The sequence below is a fragment of the Electrona antarctica genome (genome assembly GCF_951216825.1).
Source record: "Electrona antarctica genome assembly, chromosome: 3".
Lineage (NCBI taxonomy): Eukaryota > Metazoa > Chordata > Actinopteri > Myctophiformes > Myctophidae > Electrona > Electrona antarctica.
Genome location: NC_136808.1, coordinates 59,611,848 through 59,630,674, shown reverse-complemented (window position 1 = coordinate 59,630,674; position 18,827 = coordinate 59,611,848). Strand labels below are relative to the sequence as shown.

General features: G+C 43.4%; 1 protein-coding gene across 1 annotated transcript; it reads right to left on the bottom strand.

Annotated features, from left to right (window-relative positions):
- Positions 1-383: 383 nt before the first annotated feature.
- Positions 384-13,001, bottom strand: LOC306920159 (uncharacterized protein). The gene is made up of 9 exons (XM_079496808.1): positions 12,851-13,001; positions 9,935-10,041; positions 7,584-7,857; positions 4,921-5,139; positions 4,010-4,102; positions 3,389-3,425; positions 2,850-2,921; positions 844-2,640; positions 384-713 (listed from the first exon to the last, which is right to left on the bottom strand). Exons 1-9 carry the CDS (start codon positions 12,953-12,955, stop codon positions 688-690), a joined length of 2,730 nt encoding a protein of 909 aa, XP_079352934.1. The 5' UTR covers positions 12,956-13,001; the 3' UTR covers positions 384-687.
- Positions 13,002-18,827: the final 5,826 nt, after the last annotated feature.

Below are 18,827 nucleotides of genomic sequence, written 5' to 3'. Positions count from 1 at the left end.
GTCCTGTATGTTGTTTACCCTTATCCTTCACTGTCCCTGTATGTTGTTTACCCTTATCCTTCACTGTCCCTGTATGTTGTTTACCCTTATCCTTCACTGTCCTGTATGTTGTTTACCCTTATCCTTCACTGTCCCTGTATGTTGTTTACCCTTATCCTTCACTGTCCTGTATGTTGTTTACCCTTATCCTTCACTGTCCTGTATGTTGTTTACCCTTATCCTTCACTGTCTGTATGTTGTTTACCCTTATCCTTCACTGCTGTGATATGGTGGTCCCTGTATGTTGTTTACCCTTATCCTTCACTGTCGCCTCTCCTGTCACAGTAGTTGGTCCCACACCTGTGACCCCCCCCCCCCCCCACACACACACACACACACACAGACACACACACACACACAGACACACACACACACACAGACACGCACGCACGCACGCACGCACGCACGCACGCACGCACGCACGCACGCACGCACGCACGCACGCACGCACGCACGCACGCACGCACGCACGCCTCTGCTCTGTGACCCCACACACCATGCTGCTTTCTCCAATCCCATTTCCCATCCCTTGATGTCATCACCAGACCTTGTATTTTTCTTCAACATCCATCTTTGAGGAACAGGAGGTTATTTTTCTTTTTTCGCGGTGTCCTCTTTTCCACTTTCATCCGTTGCGCTCTGAATGTTTTATCCAATCATCTCATTCTCTTTGTCTGTTGGAGAAAATCACAAAGCATCACATGATACACAACATTATCCTGCTTCAAACAAAATACACAAGTCATGATCAAAGACCTGGAAGCATGCACACATCCATGAACATGCAGAGAACATTAAACGTACCCGTGCTCATTGTTTCCGGCTCAGAACCGGTTCTTTTCTCTGGTGATGGCGGCAAAGTGTTCGCTTGAGCTTGATCATTATAGTCAGAGGGCGGTGGGTCAAGAGGAGAAGCAGCACTTGTGTCGTCAACAGGAGGGACAGCGAAGTTAGAGGGACTGAGGCTAGCGTTGAGGCTGTCAGAATGAGCTGTTTCTGTGGCCTCTGGGGTAGCTGGGAGAGAGTTGTTAATTGATTCTGGGCCTGTTGAACGTGTAGCATCAGTTGCTGCATTAGTGGAAGAAGCTGGCATCCGTGTGTTAGGAGCGGAGGTAATAGGGATGTCAGTAGATTTAGGGATGTCAGTAGATTTAGGGATGTCAGATGATTTAGGGATGTCAGATGATTTAGGGATGTCAGTAGATCCAGGGATGTCAGTAGATTCAGGGATGTCAGTAGATCCAGGGATGTCAGTAGATTTAGAGATGTCAGTAGATCCAGGGATGTCAGTAGATTTAGGGATGTCAGATGATTTAGGGATGTCAGTAGATCCAGGGATGTCGGTAGATTTAGGGATGTTAGTAGATTTAGGGATGTCAGTAGATTTAGGGATGTCGGTTGATCTAGGAATGTCAGTAGATCCAGTGATGTCGGTAGATTTAGGGATGTCAGTTGATTTAGGGATGTCAGTAGATTTAGGGATGTCAGTTGATTTAGGGATGTCAGTAGATTTAGGGATATCAGTTGATTTAGGGATTTCAGTAGATCCAGTGATGTTGGTAGGGCTAGGGATGACCGGGTCGGTGAGAGTAGAATTGGAGCAGTCAGTAGATGTCAGGCTGGCGATGCTTGCGGTGTTGGGAGAGGCAGTGTCAACTGGAGGGAGTGCATGGGATACAGGGCAGATGGGGCTGGCGCTGTCAACCACTGTAATGGCACAGGGAGGGTGACCGTCAACAACACAACAGAGTAAGTCGGATGTCAACTGAGTGTCTGATGAATTTGGAGCGGTAGTGGAGACAGCGAAGACTGCAGGAGAATCGACATTGGCTGACATGGCGATTGAACTACCAGAGTCAGAGCAGTGTGGTGGGGTACTTGAGGAGACCGAAGAGGTCGTGCCTGCAATCGTGGTGCCTGAAGAAGTTGTGTCATTAATGGTGGCAGGAGTCGTGTCATTTGGAATGGCACCATTTAGGATCGGCGACGATAATGTAGTTGTGAGATCTGTTGATGTCATACAAGCCAAGCTTTCCTGACTTGTTACACAACCAACGTCAGTGATGGAAGTGGTTGTCGGTGGAGGGGAGGTGGCGGGGATGTCTGCAGTGATGCACTCAGTGGATGTGGAGGAGGGGATGATCATGGCGACAGGAGTGGTGGTTTGTGAGGTGTGTGTAATGGTTGCCGGTGGGACAGTGGAAGTGGCAGAGCAATCAACAGGGACAGAGGCATGGCTGTCAGCGGAGACAGGGGTTGTGCCATTCATGACCGTATGAGTGGTCAGCATCTGGTCATCAGCAGAGTCAGGGGGAGTCACAGTACTTGTTAAATCAGCTGTGCAAGGTACTGAGGTTGAGACTATGGGGTCAGTAAGGATGGAAGCATCGCTGATGGTGGAAGAAGTAATGGTGGGTGGAGTAACGGTAGAGCTCATTTTAGTAGGCGTAAGGGTCTCCCCTTCCTGGATCTGGGCAAGTTCGTTCTCAGGTGTGTTGCGCCCGGATGTTGGTCCAGTTTTTATAACTGGCTTCGGGGGCAAAGCAGGCTTCTCGGCAGCTTCGTGCGCTGACGTGCTGGGCCGCAATGAATGCCTTGTATCTAAAAAACACAACAACAACAGATACAAATTAGTTCAAGGTTCATGTGCCAGAGAAAATGTGACCACTGTGCACACCTGCATGCATTTGTGCATGATTCTGTGTGTGCGTGCGTGCGTGCGTGCGTGCGTGCGTGCGTGCGTGCGTGCGTGCGTGCGTGCGTGCGTGCGTGCGTGCGTGCGTGACTGCGTGCGTGCGTGCATGTGTTACCTGATGAGGTGGACATTGTTCGGGTTTTCGAAATAGTAGCACGCAGCTCAGGTTTATTATCAATGATAGTACCTAAATGCAAAAGATTCAATAAAAGGATTATTCCATCAACATTTAAGAGAAAATGGTTTAACTTTTGCTTTTGGTGTCTAGTTTTTAAGATATTCAAACTTAATGTTAATAGATCCATTTCAGTCAATCTCTCCTCTTAATCCTTGAACTTCAATCATTCATTTAAAGGTGGTGTAAATTAAAAACAACAGCTTTAACTTCATGTTAATTGAAACGTATTGATGCATCAGAATTTACTGGCACTGGCGCACGCACGCACGCACGCACGCACGCACGCACGCACGCACGCACGCACGCACGCACGCACGCACGCACGCACGCACGCACGCACGCACGCACGCACGCACACACACACACACACACACACACACACACACACACACACACACACACACACACACACACCATTTCCATGGGCAGCATTTCTGCGCATAATAACATAAAAAAAACATTATAATGACACTTACCCTCAGATTCTGCCTTTTTCATTTCACCCTCCTGATTCTACAAGAATATATCAGATATTTAATAAGATATCTACACTCCAGCACAATGTTAAACTCATGCATGCAGGGCTGGGAAATATATCAACATTATTTTGTGTTATAAGGACATACTCTATAAGTCTATGCTTATATGGTAACATCACAATATATGACTAAGTGTTGCCCTTTCCTGATTTGAATCACTTTAGCCCTATTATTTCACTTTAACAAAAAAATCAAGAATTTTCAAAAGTAGCTATAATAGCCAATCTACAAGCTCTACAAAGCTTGTAGATTCTACAAAGTAGAAGTATTGATACTTTTACTTAATCCATTCTGGACAGGAACCCCTTTTGGTGTTTTAACTAAGCATTATGTTATACTTTAGCTATTGAAAAATAGCAGACCTACAAGCTCGTAGCGCGCCACCGAGTGGCGCGCTACGAGCTTGTAGGTCTGCTATTTTTGAAAAATCGTAAAAATGCGGCACAAATCTTTGAATATATATTCTTTCAGAGCAAACTTATTTTTTTTCGACATCAGGCCTAAAAAGTAAAACATTTGAGTACTTTGTCCACCGTCCACTTTTTCCATGTGCTGTACCTGCGTGTCTCCAGGCTGGGCTTTGGTGACACCAATACGCTGAAGCATGAGGTGGAGTTTCTGCTCAAAACTATGCTGACCCTCGACGTGTCTCTGAAAACAACATTCAGAGAGGACTACTCTGTAAACAACATTCAGAGAGGACTACTCTGTAAACATGGGTAAAGTTGCACATTCAATGAGTTAACCACAGTCAGGCCGATTCTCAAACAAAATAAAGCTCTTTTGGATGTTTATTTATTTATTAATATTATAAATGTTTTCCGAAATGTTCTGAATTGTGTATTCATCGTAAAATGATGTCGCAAGAAACCTCTTATCTCCAAATTTTAAGCACCATACAATCATACATACATTTTTGTGTTTTTAACTTTTTTCATAAATGAATATGCCCTATAAGGAGAATTTCATGCTAAAAGGCTTTCTTACCTTTATTTGTAGTTGTTACGTCCCCACCAAAGAGGTCCAGGTGTTATTTTGTGCAAAAGTGCATTATTGGCTATTTCCCCTACCATAAGCCCTCAATGGGGGTTGGGTTTTTGTGCTAATTCGCTTATTTCCATCGAAATAAGTAGTAAAGTGTGCTGCTTGGGATACTATTTACATTATAAAGAGAGGATATATACAAAAAAAGCGATGGAAATAAGCGAATTAGCACAACAACCCATAGCCCCATTCAATTCAATTCATTGAGGGCTTATGGTAGGGGACAAATAACACCTGGACCTCTTTGGTGCAGACCCAACAAATGCAACGAAAGGTAAGAAAGCCTTCTAGGAATTCTCCTTTAATCACACCACAGCATCACACAAAAGCATCAAAAGTATCTTGAAACGCGGCGCGTTTTGATCGGCTACTTTTGCTATTTGCTATAATGACAATGCCCATAAAAGAGGGACACCTATACTGACCTTGGCAGAGTGTCGGGTCGGCGCGCCGACAGCGGCTGATGAGCCAGACAGCAGGATGAGCGACTGGGACTTCCCATCTCGAAGGGCGCGGCGCGGCGGGGCCACAGCGTCACCACTGCCCCTCATGGCCGGAGGTCCAGGACTCTGTGTCTCCTCCTCCTCCTGCTCAGCTGCTTCTCCTCCAGTTCCTCCAGCACCTTGGTCTTCTTTCTCCTTCTCCTTGCAGAGGTGGAGAGAAACAAACCGGTTTACTTGGATACCATTTAGACCTGGGAACGATTCTACAAATATCTTCTAAATCCTGACAGTTTTCTGAAAACCCTATGTTCTCAAACATTTTCATGTCAAGGAACCCCAAGATTATATGTAATTGGCCGCCGACCCCCATCTGAAAATATGTTGTTCCAGGGACCCCCCAAGAAGCAAAGATTTGAGTTAAAAACGTTGGCTCTGAAAGAATATATATTCAAAGATTTGCGCCACATTTTCACGATTTTTCAAAAATAGCAGACCTACAAGCTCGTAGCGCGGCACTATGAGCTTGTAGCTCTGCTATTTTTCAAAAGCTAAAGTATAACATAATGCTTAACCCATTCTGGGCGGGAACCCCTTTTGGTGTTATAACCCTTCTGGGCGGGAACCCCTCTTGGGGTTCTGTACAGTATGTACAGTATTCAAAAATGTAAAATATTTGATGCTGGTCAATTTACAATTTAGGCATTTAGCAGACGCTCTTAATCCAGAGCGACTTACAATAAGCAAAAACAAAAAGCATGGCAGTACATCACATACATAAAAAGTAGTTATGATGAAACATGCGTAAGCTAAGAGCGTAACAGTGGAATATCTGTATAATGAAACTATACATATAAACTATACTATACATATATACTATAAAGTGCTATGACTACATAAAATGCAAGTCTGTATAAGTCTGTATAAAATGCTATCTAATGCTATCTTCTATCTAAGTGTATAAGTGTTTAGCTCAATATTGTGAAAATACTCATTGCTATAGTGTTTGTTCAGTCACAGGAGTCTACATTTCTTCCCAGCTTTTTATTAAACAGAAAATGCATTTTCAGAATATGAAACTGAAACTGCAATACCAATGTTATCCAGTCAGGATAGAGAACGCAGTCAGGATACAGATTAAACAACCAATCAGGATAGAGAACGCAGTCAGGATACAGATTAAACAACCAGTCAGGATAGAGAACGCAGTCAGGATACAGATTAAACAAGTACAATTGAAAGTGATGACACAAAGAAAAATTGGAACTGGAACACTACACTGCAATTTCGTTCCTATATTCTGTGAGATAGGGTGGGTAAAGCACACCCTCTTGTGTAATTTTGCTTAAACTAAAGGACCACTTCAGCACTTTTCAACCTATCTTCATATAATTGGTTCTCACTAATGTTCATGATACTGTTTGTGTCTCATAGGAGGGCTGTGGGCAGTTCAGAAACCCGTCCACCAGTGACATAATCGATGGGGAATCTAATGAAAAGTAGCAATGGAAGCCATCGTTCTCACGATAATAAAAATCAATTTTTAAATCTTGTTTTTAAAACACCTGCCTAATGATGATGTTACTGGTGGACGGTTTCTGAACTGCCCACAGCCCTCCTATGAGACACAAGAAATTGTGGTATTTTTTTTTTGCTAAATCCCACCCCAAAAAGCGATTGTCCAATGGCAATCCAAATAGTTTAGCAACTGTTGCTACGCAGTCAAGCTTTCGCCGTAGCTGTCAATGTTACTTTGCATGGCTGTGTTGTTGAACATATACACGACTAAATGTCGAGAAAATTACATGACTGACCCACCCAGGTGCTGGCAATAATACTAATGACAGCTTGCCCTGTCTCCTCACTGCTAACGTGGACGGACAAGGACCGGTTGGGGAGGGACTTAGCGAAGGGCTAATTATATATATGTTACCCTCTGGTAGACGCTACAGAGCGTGTCGTTGCAAGAGCAACCGCTTTAAACTTTATTTTCTTCCCACTTCAATTGTCCTACTAAACAACCGCCACATAGTTCATAGTTCTTAGTGGGGAAGGGACTTTGACCTTCATCAGTTAGTTAATGCACTTATACCTGTGATACTATAAACTGTGAATACTCTAGTACTTTATATTTATATACCTCCTCTGACTGCAATGTTGCACCTTTCTTGTGATACTCTTGTGATACTGTACTTGTACATTGCTGCTATTGTGTATTGTCTACTGTGTATTGTCTGTCTGTTTTAAAAAGCGTCATGTACTACTGCACTTTTGCCCAAGACAAATTTCCCCTCGTGGGACAATAAAGTATATCTCATCTTATCTCATATAAAGATAGCTTGAAAAGTGGTGAAATTAAAGGACTTTTAATTATAATATGGCACCATTTCTGTCCACTGTGGGTCCACTGGGCTGTGGGCAGTTAAGCCTGCCTACGAATAACATCATGGACCTGTTGAACCTGCGGGGTGGTGTCCCGACCCTACTAACGCACCTCTGCCTTCCCGTTCTCCTAATAACATCATGGACCTGTTGAACCTGCGGGGTTGTGTCCCGACCCTACTAACGCACCTCTGCCTTCCCGTTCTCCTAATAACATCATGGACCTGTTGAACCTGCGGGGTTGTGTCCCGACCCTACTAACGCACCTCTGCCTTCCCGTTCTCCTTCTGGTGCTCTTTCATCTTCTCTTTTTCCCTCTCCGCCCTCGCCACCTCCCTGAGAGGTCGGATGAGGTCAGCAATGGAGGTCTTCTTGGGCCGTCCCTCATGGCTGCCCTCTGATTTGAGAGGCCGTCTCTTCCTCAGCGTGAAGAAGTCACCCAGCTTCCTCCGGAGGGTCTTGCTCGGGGGTGGACAAGGTGCACAGCTGGCAGGTGACACGTCTTGTTCCGTAGCCAAAGGTTCATCACTTTGCCTTTTCCTTTGAAAGAAGATACAAAAATGAATAACATTTCACCAGACCACTACCAGGCAGTAAGTGAACTTACAGTTCTACAGAAGCAATTTAATGACGACTTGTTGAACCCCATTTTATCTATTGTGGGGCAAACATTTGCCAGAAATAGATGGTCTACAAGCTCAGCACTCGGCTATTTTAGGCAAAGAGCTTTGAGTATGTAAAATACTAGAGCAAGGGTTCCCAAACCTTTTCATATTTGAAGTGGGGACCCCCCACCCTGACAAGCACTTGAATTGTAGGCATTTAGTTTGACTATTTTCTCCACCATTAAATATTGTGAAAATGTTCACAATATTTGCCTCTTTGACTTTCTTACATAATATTTGACAATTTTGTTAATTTGGTTTTAAAAAGGTCTTAAAAGTCATTCAACTGTAACTTTAAAAATGTGCAGATATAACGCCCGGGATTCGAACCCCGGTCTCCCGCGTGGTAGCCTCGGAAACCCAGACGTTTTTATTTCCAGGGAGAAAGAAAAAGTCCACTTCAATTCGGCATAGAGTAGCGCAAACGTCGCTCACTCTCTGCTGATTTCTGATCATCTGCACCTTTTGTTAAATTGACGCTAGGGGTGTCAAAAAAATCAATTCGAATTAGAATCGCGATTCCCGTTATGAACGATTCAAAATCGTTTATTATTATTTATTTTTTTACTTCTTTTCTGGTTACAGTTACAGGAGTTTTCACTACATTGTGATATGAAATGTAAGCTTACCCTAATCACAGTAAACATGTCCAGTCATTTTCAAGTTACTGTAGTATAGTCACTTCAGTTGGCTGGAGTAAATTGTGATGAAATCCTATGTATTGAATCGACAATCATTTTGAATAGAGAATCGTTTTGAATCTGGAGAAAAATGCTTTTGAATTTTAAAAAGTTTAATTGAAATTCTCCCGGCGGATCCGCCGGGAGCTGCCTATGCCATAGAAAGCATAGGTGGACCCCAGGCTACCCGCGTGGAAAGCCACCATCTAAAGGAAAATGTCCATGTTCGGGGGGAGATATTAGCTCATCAGACTGGCTCTGAGCCACTACTGCTACACAGATACCCATATACACTTATACTGCATGGCTATACTGGCTTTGTATGCCTTTATTGATAGTGAAGTGAAGTCAGACAGGACATGGGAGAGAGATGGGCAGTGACATGCAGCAAAGGCTGTCGGGATCTATCTGCGAACCTGCAACACACTCTCAGTCTACCTTGGAACATAGGTGCACGGTGCTAAGGCCTGATAAAACAATTATGCACATTAATCTAATCAGGAACTAATGAGGACCCCCCCCCCCCCCCCCCCAAATCATTTGGTCCTGACCCCCAGTTTGGGAACCACTGTAACTAGAGGAGGGGTGCCCAAAAGGTAGATCGCGATCTACCAGTAGATCACAAAGGCTGTGCAGGTAGATCACATGACATGCCCCTAAAGAATATTTCAATTAAATATATCAAAGACAATTCTTGGCATCTGTCAATTGAATTAAAGGAGACTTGATTGATTGACATCAAAAAGCGCCTGTCAGCTCAAATCCACAATGTAACATTTTGTTTTCAGTGTTGCTGTGCACAAACATCGGTAGCATTATAAATTAAATACAAACCCTACCTATTCCATTTCTCCCCCTTTATTTCCCATTCCAAGTGCATTTGTCTTATATGCAATGCCAGCGCCGCTATTCTAAAGTACCCTCAGGTACATATTTAAACTATTTTCAGGTGGGTAGATCTTGTTGAGTTGGTCATTTTGAAAGTAGCTCTCAAGTCAAAAAAGGGTGGGCACCCCTGAACTAGAGGATCAAGTAGAGAGCCCTGGGGGACCGCAACGGCCCTGGGGGCCCTGGGGGACCGCAACGGCGCAACCCGATGCGTTGTGAGCTTATGGATCGGCTATTTTCTGCAAAGTAATTTGGTGTAGAGAGAAAATAAGGAACCAGGATCAATGACGTATAACATTGGCCATTAATAACAGGTTGTGGAGATGCTCGCCCACTTAGTTAATTGAGTGCTATTGATTAGACAAATACAAAGGAAATACTCACAGGATGTCAGAGGGAAGTAGTCTCTTAGTAAAGAACTCTTCAACCCCCTCATCCACTCGCACCATCATGTTCTCATACGCCTCATTGTCGCTCTCAATGATTGGCACCTACACAGACACAAACACATGGACAACACAGGTGTACAACAGTGCAGTGTTAAAGGTAGCAAATTCAGATGAGTGTCCATTTTTGATATTTAATATATGAACGTACTAAGTACTATTAAAACCCATTGTTTTACAAAAAATGGGTCGGGAGTGCGACACATTTTTATGGGTTCGCAGGTCTTTTTTTTGTTTTTACGGATTCTATTTTTTTATTTTTTATTTTTTTTACAGTTCCATAAATTAAAGAAAAACATGAATAAGAAATAGTGAAAATAGCAGATCTACAATGCATCGCGATGCAATATGATTTTATTTATTTATTTATTTTTCTATAATTTTTATCCCACGATTTTGCAACCCAATTTTTCACCCAGTGCCAATTATCTAATGTAATCCTGGGCGCTACACTTCCTCTGCCAACCTGGGGGGGCAGCGGACTGACCTCATGCCTCCTTCTATGCATGAGGAGTCCAAGCTGCTTCTTTTCACCTGACAGGGGGAATTTCCCTGGCCGGACGTAGCGCGTGGAAGGAACACGTTATTCCGACCAGTTCCTTTCCCCTCCATCAGGCGCCCCGGCTGGCCAGGGGGAGGTGCTTTTTTCATAACGATATGGAAATCACTTAAGATTTGTAGTTCTTCAAAGGTGAGTGTACAGAAGAATGTTGTAGGCTACTATAATATGTTGTTCTACTGTTTTATTCCCAGAGCATTGATCCAGTCATAAACCCTGCTTGCTCAGTAATCAAGGTGACAATACCTCTGATGTACATTGGATGTATATTGGAAACTTCTTTCTATCGTTGGTAATAGCATTAGACAGAGAAATACAGGGATATATTAACTTCACAATCATCAATCATAGCATCACTGTCGTGCGGAAACCTTGTATGTCCAAATAAACTGTAACTTTTCAGGGAAGAAAATGTAGTTAATTAGCTGTTTAGTAGCAAGCTCTTGTTAATACTTTTCATTGGTTAAATAACTAATAAACTAATAAAACACACAGACAGACGTAACCACTTTGGGCATATTGCCATTATAGGGTTCATCAAAATGTTCCAAAATTATTCGTCGACTACCTTTTTCCACTGACAAAAACTAAATGGAAACTAAATGAAAACTAAGGTGTGATGACTAAAACTAAGACTAAATATACTGACAATTTAGTCAACAAATAAAAACTAGACTAAAATGTTAGGAAGGGACTAGTGGACAAGAGATCCAGTCTAAGTCATTTTACACTTGGTTGCATGCTGAAAATAGCCGATCTACAAGCTCACACTTGTGAGCTTGTAGATCGGCTATTTTCAGCAAATGTAAAATCAGCCATTATGACGGCATCAAGGCCTGCCAAAACACATTTTAGTCGACTAAATCAACTGTAGATTTAGTCGACTAAAATCTCATGACATTTAGTCGACTAAAACTAAACTAACACTAACACATTCCAGGTGACTAAAATGTGACTAAAACTAAGTGAAAACTATTCAAGAGACTATGACTAAAACTAAAATAGAAATTTGATGCCAAACACAACACTGCTGTCAGGTGGAAACCTCATTATGACCAAAACGGTTACTTTTCATGATTCAAATGTAAAAACAGCAAAAGTAGCAGATCTACAAGCTCAAAGCGAAGCGATGGGTTTAGACCTTGTGGATCTGCCACTTTTGACGCTGTAGTGTGACGCTGTAGTGTGATCAACTAGGGCGTTCATTTACAAAAGAAAAATAGTTAAAATATGGAGAAAAGAGGTTTCTGCCCGACAACAACAACCCTACCCTGAGGGAATTGTGTATGTATTCTGATACATGCTTCCTACAAGTGATTGTCCAGCAGACCAGTGACAACAGGTCCAGCTCAATGATGAGATCACGCACGCACACACACACACACACACACGTACGTACATCATGTACACAAGTCCCTCTCTAGACTAAGGGCATGCAAGATTGCCTGGTTCCGCATGCACTTACTCACACATACAGGAGTAAATAAATGCACGCACTCATTACACTCATTACACTCATTACACTCACTGCATTTTCAAACAGAATGCCATGAAGAAGATATCGCCTTTTACAAGGGATTCATTCTATATGAAAATGCCACATGCAAAGTAACACTTTGCATGTGGCATGTCCTTTTCTGGGGCTAACACTCGGTCGGAAATTTCCAATCTACGACCTCGTTGATCGGCTTGTAGATCTGCTATTTTCGGCAAAGACCATTATAGTGTAGAGAGGGAAAAAAGGGAGAGGACAAAGTGGACCCCTGGGGGACACCGGGTGGACCCCTGGGGGACACCGGTCCCCTGGGGGACACCGGTCAATGAAGTATATTGTTTAAAAGGTTAATGAAGAAGATGCAATGCAATCTTCATTTAGAACACTATCACCCATGACAATACACACACACACACACACACACACACACACACATACACACACACACACACACACACACACACACACACACACACACACAGCTGCTGCCTAATTCAAGCATCCCTCCCTTCCCCCTTTCCTCTCACCGTGGCAACCGTATCACTTTGCTTCCCTGTCCCTCCCTTCCATTTTGTGTCTTTCTCTCCACACACACACACACACACACGCACACACACGCACGCACATACACGCACGCGCGCACACACTCACCACCTGTCCTTATCCTCTCGGCTCACTGCCACAGACACTCAGTACCTTACCTGATACACTGACTGTGGCAAAACCCTGATGGCAATTAGCCGAAAGATGAAGAAGAAGAAGTCACAGTCACACAGATAGTGCTGTATATGCATGTGTACCTGTTGTGATTTTCCGGTGGGGCGGTGGTTGTGTTTGTGGCGATGCGGTCGGGGTCTGCTCTGGGTGTAGTGCCTCAGCGCGGGTCCTCCCAGTGGCAGCTCCATGGAGGGGAGCTGGGGAGGAGAACCACACACAAACACACACTCCTCGTTGCCGTGGCAGCCTCCGCTGCCTGCCTCCCTCCTCGACTACTGTTGCTAAGAAGCAGCCAGGCAGCAGGCAGTCAGTGTTGCCAGATTCTGAAAGAGAAATAAGCAAGCAGGTCTATGAAAACAAGCCCAAAAGAAGGCTAGTCGCTTCTTTAAAAATGTAAAACGCTCATGTGGCCATATTATGGCCACATGAGCGTTTTACATTTTTAATATATACTATTTGTAAATAGCCGCTCCCAAGTCCCAATTGTCTCAACCGATCTACAGCCCACACTAAGCTTGTAGATGATCTGCTATGTTTAATAAAATCTTGGGACACAAAAACATTTGATTGATTGATTGATTGATTGATTGATTGATTGATTGATTGATTGATTGATTGATTGATTGATTGAAAATGTTATTAACAAATTGCAGAATGGTACAGTCTAAGGAAGGTACAGGTCAATACAAAAAAGAGGATGAAATCAGAAAAAGTAGGCCTACTCAGTCTTGTTGACATCAGGGTCCTCCATTTTCAATTAATACAAAATATTTAAAGACAGTCTACAAAGATACGCATCTACATATAAACATATAAATAAAAATCATCAAGTAGGCCTACACAGTTAGAAAAAAGGGAATACGTGAACAGTATAGAAAAATAGAGGGGGGGGACTTCTTGTCTTGTCTTCTTGAATCTTGTCGACCAGGTCCATCAACCCTATGCATTCCAGCCTATCAAAATGGGCAGATGTGAGGGGTTCTGGGAGTAAGGCCAAGTTTAGCAAGAGCAGTTTAATTGTTTTGGGATGTATGGAGCCTTGTTTTAAGGGCCTTTACCATGAGGTGCATATAGTCGAAGAAACCTGAGGGCTCCTCTTAAGGGTCTTCAAAGTATTTTTGTTGTGAGGAGATCCTGTACACAGTGTACAGGAATCTTGTTCTTTGATATAAAAGTGTATTTGTACGTCTCTAAATGTTCTGATGAAATAAAAGGGTGGACCCAACAAGTGTAATGCTTTATCAGTGTGTCGTCCACAGTTGACAGTTTTTGTATTATTGAGTTGGGCTTGAAATGTACTGTAATTATGCAAACTGTTAATAAATACTTTAATCAATCAATTAATCAGGTTGACATTTTGGATTACATTGGTGGCCATTTAATCACAGGATAGATTTGCCTCCAGGATGGAACCTAGGTGGTAATTTCATCTTTACTTATTGTGATAATATTGTCACCCACTTTAACTGAAAAGCCGCCGGCCTTGCTGAGATCTACTATTTGATCCAAAGAGAATGGATTCAGTTTTTCCTGCAGGTGTAATGATAGTTTGTTATCAGCAAGGTTCCATTCACCTCCACCATCTGTGCTCTCCAGTCTCCCCTCCAGGTAGAATTGCATCCAGCTCACTGATGTGCTATCAAAATCAATTGCTTTAAACTTATGAATCAGTATGGAGTGGTTTACGGTGTCGAAAGCCTTTTGGAGGTCCAGCATGACCATGCCACAGTATTTGCCAGCATCCACCTCTTGTTTGATGTGGTCGCTCAAATAGAGAAGGCATGTGTCAGTGGAATGGGATGTTCTGAAGCCAGATTGGAATTTGTACATTCGTTTTTTATTGGCAATACTTTTCAACCTGTTCGTATCACTTTCGAGATGGAGCTAAGAATAGAAATAGGGCGGTAGTTGCCAGGGTCTAATTTGCTGCCTTTCTTGTGCAGGGGGTTACTTTCACAAGTTTGAAATCTTGAGGAACCTGCCCCTGTTTGATTGTGAGGTTTATTAGCCAGTATGTGGGTGATGATTGGAGTAATTGAGATGGCTGAGTCTCTGATAAATTTGGAGAGAATATTGTCATGGCCAGTGGCATTGTTGGGTTGCAGGGCAGTGGGCACTCAGTTTTATGAACATAAGCTGTTACCAATTAAAAGATGGGGAATGGGGATACCGGTATATACTGAATCAATCATGATGCTGACATTTGGAACATATTTGGAAGCAAGAACAAATAACTACACTTTAGAAACAAGTCCCAAAAAACGCAACCCGGCCTGCAAAGTTAGTCTAGACTCTAGGCTATTTTACAACTTTACAGAAACAAAAAAAAAAGAAAAGAAAAGACCAAGGTCGCTTATAATAAGCAGACATGGCAACACTGAAGGCGGCGGCTTTGTAATGCTCTCGTTTGCTCTTCGTCGCACGACGGTGTCGCGCGTCGAGAAATTTAGCAGATCCACACAAGCTACGAGCTACGAGTTGTCCATGTTGGACTGTGTGGTAGCGCCTCGTGAGCTTGTAGATCGGCTAAAGTTCCGACGCGCGACACCGCTCTCACGGCTTCACTCCAAACTGACAGATTGTTTAATATTATTTTTTTTAATAGGCCTACTAGGCCTACTAATAATACAAAATGTGCCACAACCAAGTCAAGAGAAATAAGAAAATATAAACAACAAAACAGGAACAAAGTCAGAAATGACTAACATACTGTCAGCAGATCCTCATTCAGATCAGACTGACAGATAGACAACAGGGGACCTCGCCTTGCTCCCCCCCCCCCCCCCCCCCCCCCCCCCCCCCCTTGGATGGGGAAGAAAGAAGAAGGCGAACAGACGTGATGCTGTGAACGGAAAAGGGTGAACAAGCCAGGTTTAATGCGTGAGCGTGACAGCATAGTGGCGTTTTTCATCTGATCAATTAAGTGCGAATCACGTCCAACCCAACTGTCAAGATTCTGCGGCGGCAGTAAACGAAGATGAACAAAATGTTCTCGCGATTATGTAACAAATGAATAATTAATTTTGCATGCAGAATTGCAGATGCAGCTCAACAATTATGCTGTGACTGGCTGGCTGTCGCTGTCTATAGGCTATTTGGGCGAGGTTGATAAGGCCTATAGCAGTTTTATGTCGTTCAGTAAATGAAAGGGGGTATTAAATGTATTACATTTAGATAAGTTTTAAACACTATGTAACGAACAGGGGTCTCGTCTGCTCGTATTACATTTCAGGTTGGGTCGGATACCGATTTCATCCTATCAGGACTGGAGAGAGAATAAATCATATAGGATATACGGGATAAACAAGTGAAACTGAAAGTGATTGAACAAAACAATGATTGAGCAGATAAACACTACAATCTCTCCTCAATTAAATTGGCAACCCACCTGATGAGATGTACGTCGCACCTCAAAAATCACACCCGTGTGAAGTGCGCTCCCAATCATACATCATCATACATCATCTCATTCCGGCCAATCACAATTTGCATGCACTTTTGTCTTCAATGTTTGTGTTTACGTATGTTTGTGTTTACACAAACATAATACGTAAACACAAACAATACTGGCCATTCATTATCAATGGCATTACATATTTATGTTAGGACAATTCTGTTTACACACCCTCAAAGCTGGACATAGGAGAGCCCCTCAATAATTCATAGCAAAATCCACAGAGTCTCCTCTCCTCACTGGTATAGAGCGTCGCAGTCCCGCCTCCTACCAGGGACCAGGAAATGATTCTCCGTTCATTTTCCTCATAGACATTTCTTAAAGTATTTATTTAAAGACGGTTACGCCGCGGACAAAGCCAACTCGAGTCGTGACAAATCATGACAACAAACAAAAAAACACTTTTTTTGTTGTTTTTCTTCTTTGTAATTATTTGTTTGGTCCAAAATATTGTTTGTGTTGTCATGAGTTGTCACGACTCGAGTTGGCTTTGTCCGCGGCGTAACCGTCTTTAAATAAATACTTTAAGAAATGTCTATGGGAAAAATGCATTGAGATTCATTTCCTGGTCCATGGTAGGGGGCGGGACTGCAACGCTCTATAGCATGCCATGGATCACTCATCCAATGTCACTTCGACTATGCACCTCATGGTACCAGCACCTCAAAGCCCAGCCTCAAGGCTCCAGACATCCCAAAACAAAATGGCTTGACCTCACAACTACCCCATGGGGAGAGAGGGGAAGAGCCCAAGTTTCAGTGTGACTAGTCCACTTGGAAATACCCCTTGTCCCGCTGTACAAAGGTTTCTCTCATTAGGAACTCAGCAGGCCCTTGCTTCCACCACATGGCCATGCGGTTGCGTGGAACTATAGGGGCCGACTCTCCCCATGCACTCTCTCTGGCCGCCTATGAGCCCTCGATCGTCCTGGGCCAATGCATGTTGGTCCCGATTTCCAGTAAAGAGGGTAGTGGGCCCGGGCGGCTAGTGTAGCGGTCCAAGCACCTAGGCTGCTAAGCCAGCCTGACGGCGTGTCGCAGATTCAAACATGCACTGTAGTTACGAGTTTAATGACACTCTTGTTGTAGCCAAATGCCTTGTCAAAGTCGTACGATTTGTCACACACGTTACCGCAGAGAAATTTGTTCTCTGCATTTGACCCATCTCTTGGAGTGTTGAGCCGCAGCTGTGCCACGCTCAGGAATCATTTGATTAGTTCATTTGACCCCCCATAATCCAAGTGCCAAGTCTTTGGTATGACCCGGCCGCGGATCGTACCCCGACCTCCCAGTTTCAGGGCAGACAATCAACAGTGTCTGGGTGTCATCTAATCAGACTAGACCTCCACACTGACTAATTGTCAAGGAGGCACGCTGGAAAATGTGTTGCGAGTCGTTAATATTTATCGGTGGAGAACAGAGTCAAACTAAATGTAATGCCTACAATTATTTCCAAGTGCTTGTCATGGTGGGGGTCCCAGTTCCAATTCAAATATGATTATTTTGGGGGGCGTCCCAAGTTCAAATATGATTAGTGGGTTGCAGCCTGAAAAAAGTTGAGAACCACTGAGAACGCACGCACGCACGCGCTCACACGCACACGCACACGCAAAAACACACACACACACACACACACACACACACACACACACACACACACACACACACACACACACACACACACACACACACACACACACACACTCGATTTGGAGATAGACTGGAAAAATGGGGGGAAAAAACAGGGTAGGCAAGAATGCCTACCCTGTAGGCATTCTTGCAGAAAAGTACTTTTGTTTTCTATAGGATTTTTATGTGCTGAATCCATTTCTGCCATATGCCGAGTGATTCGACTTACCGTTTAGCCCGAAATTGGAAATGGCTATAATTCTGTTAAAGACATTTTATAAAATCAAGAAATGAATCTATTATAAATACATATTTTTGTCATTTTGCCCTCATCGGAGCCCTGTGAGCCTGGTTTCCAGCCTAATTTGCTGCGTTACATGATTTGTTTTGTCACTTCGCTTAACAAAACAAATCACAGAACCCAGTGAATCAGCCTGGGAACCAGAATCTGGTGGAGATTCTTGCTGTCCATCAAGAAGGTGTTGTTCCAAAGAACTGGAACCCTAATGGATTGCATTTTTATAGCACTTTTCTATGCACTACGTGCTTACTCAAAGCGCTTACAATGGTCCATTCATTCATACATTGGGAGGTGAAGCGGCGAACCGTCAACGCCAGCGTCCTCACTTCCCACATTCACACACCAATGGTGGCAACCACTGGAGGCAAGGGTGGAGTTCAGTGTCTTGCCCAAGGACACTTCGACATGTGGACATTTTGATGAATTGAACATTGTGGACCCTATTGGAAACAAGTGTAATGCTTAATTGGGTCGTCCACTCACAGTTAACAGCCTTTGTATTGAGTTTGTGCTTGAAATGTACTGTAATTCTGCAAACTGTTAATACATTTTTCAATCAATCAATCAATCAAAGACAGGAGGAGCCGGGATTCGAACCGCTGACCCACGGATCATTGGACGACCTGCTCCACCTCCTGAGCCACAGCCGCCCTAACCCTCAGCCCTCAGAACCCTCA

Bases quoted from the DNA above. Each gene is read 5' to 3' on its own strand.
- LOC306920159 (XM_079496808.1), bottom strand. From the start codon at position 12,955: ATGGAGCTGCCACTGGGAGGACCCGCGCTGAGGCACTACACCCAGAGC. The intron at 7,858-9,934 runs GTGAGTATTTCC...CTTCTTTCAAAG, and splicing joins CTACTTCCCTCTGACATCCT to GAAAAGGCAAAGTGATGAAC. The intron at 2,641-2,849 runs GTAACACATGCA...TGTGTTTTTTAG, and splicing joins AACAATGTCCACCTCATCAG to ATACAAGGCATTCATTGCGG.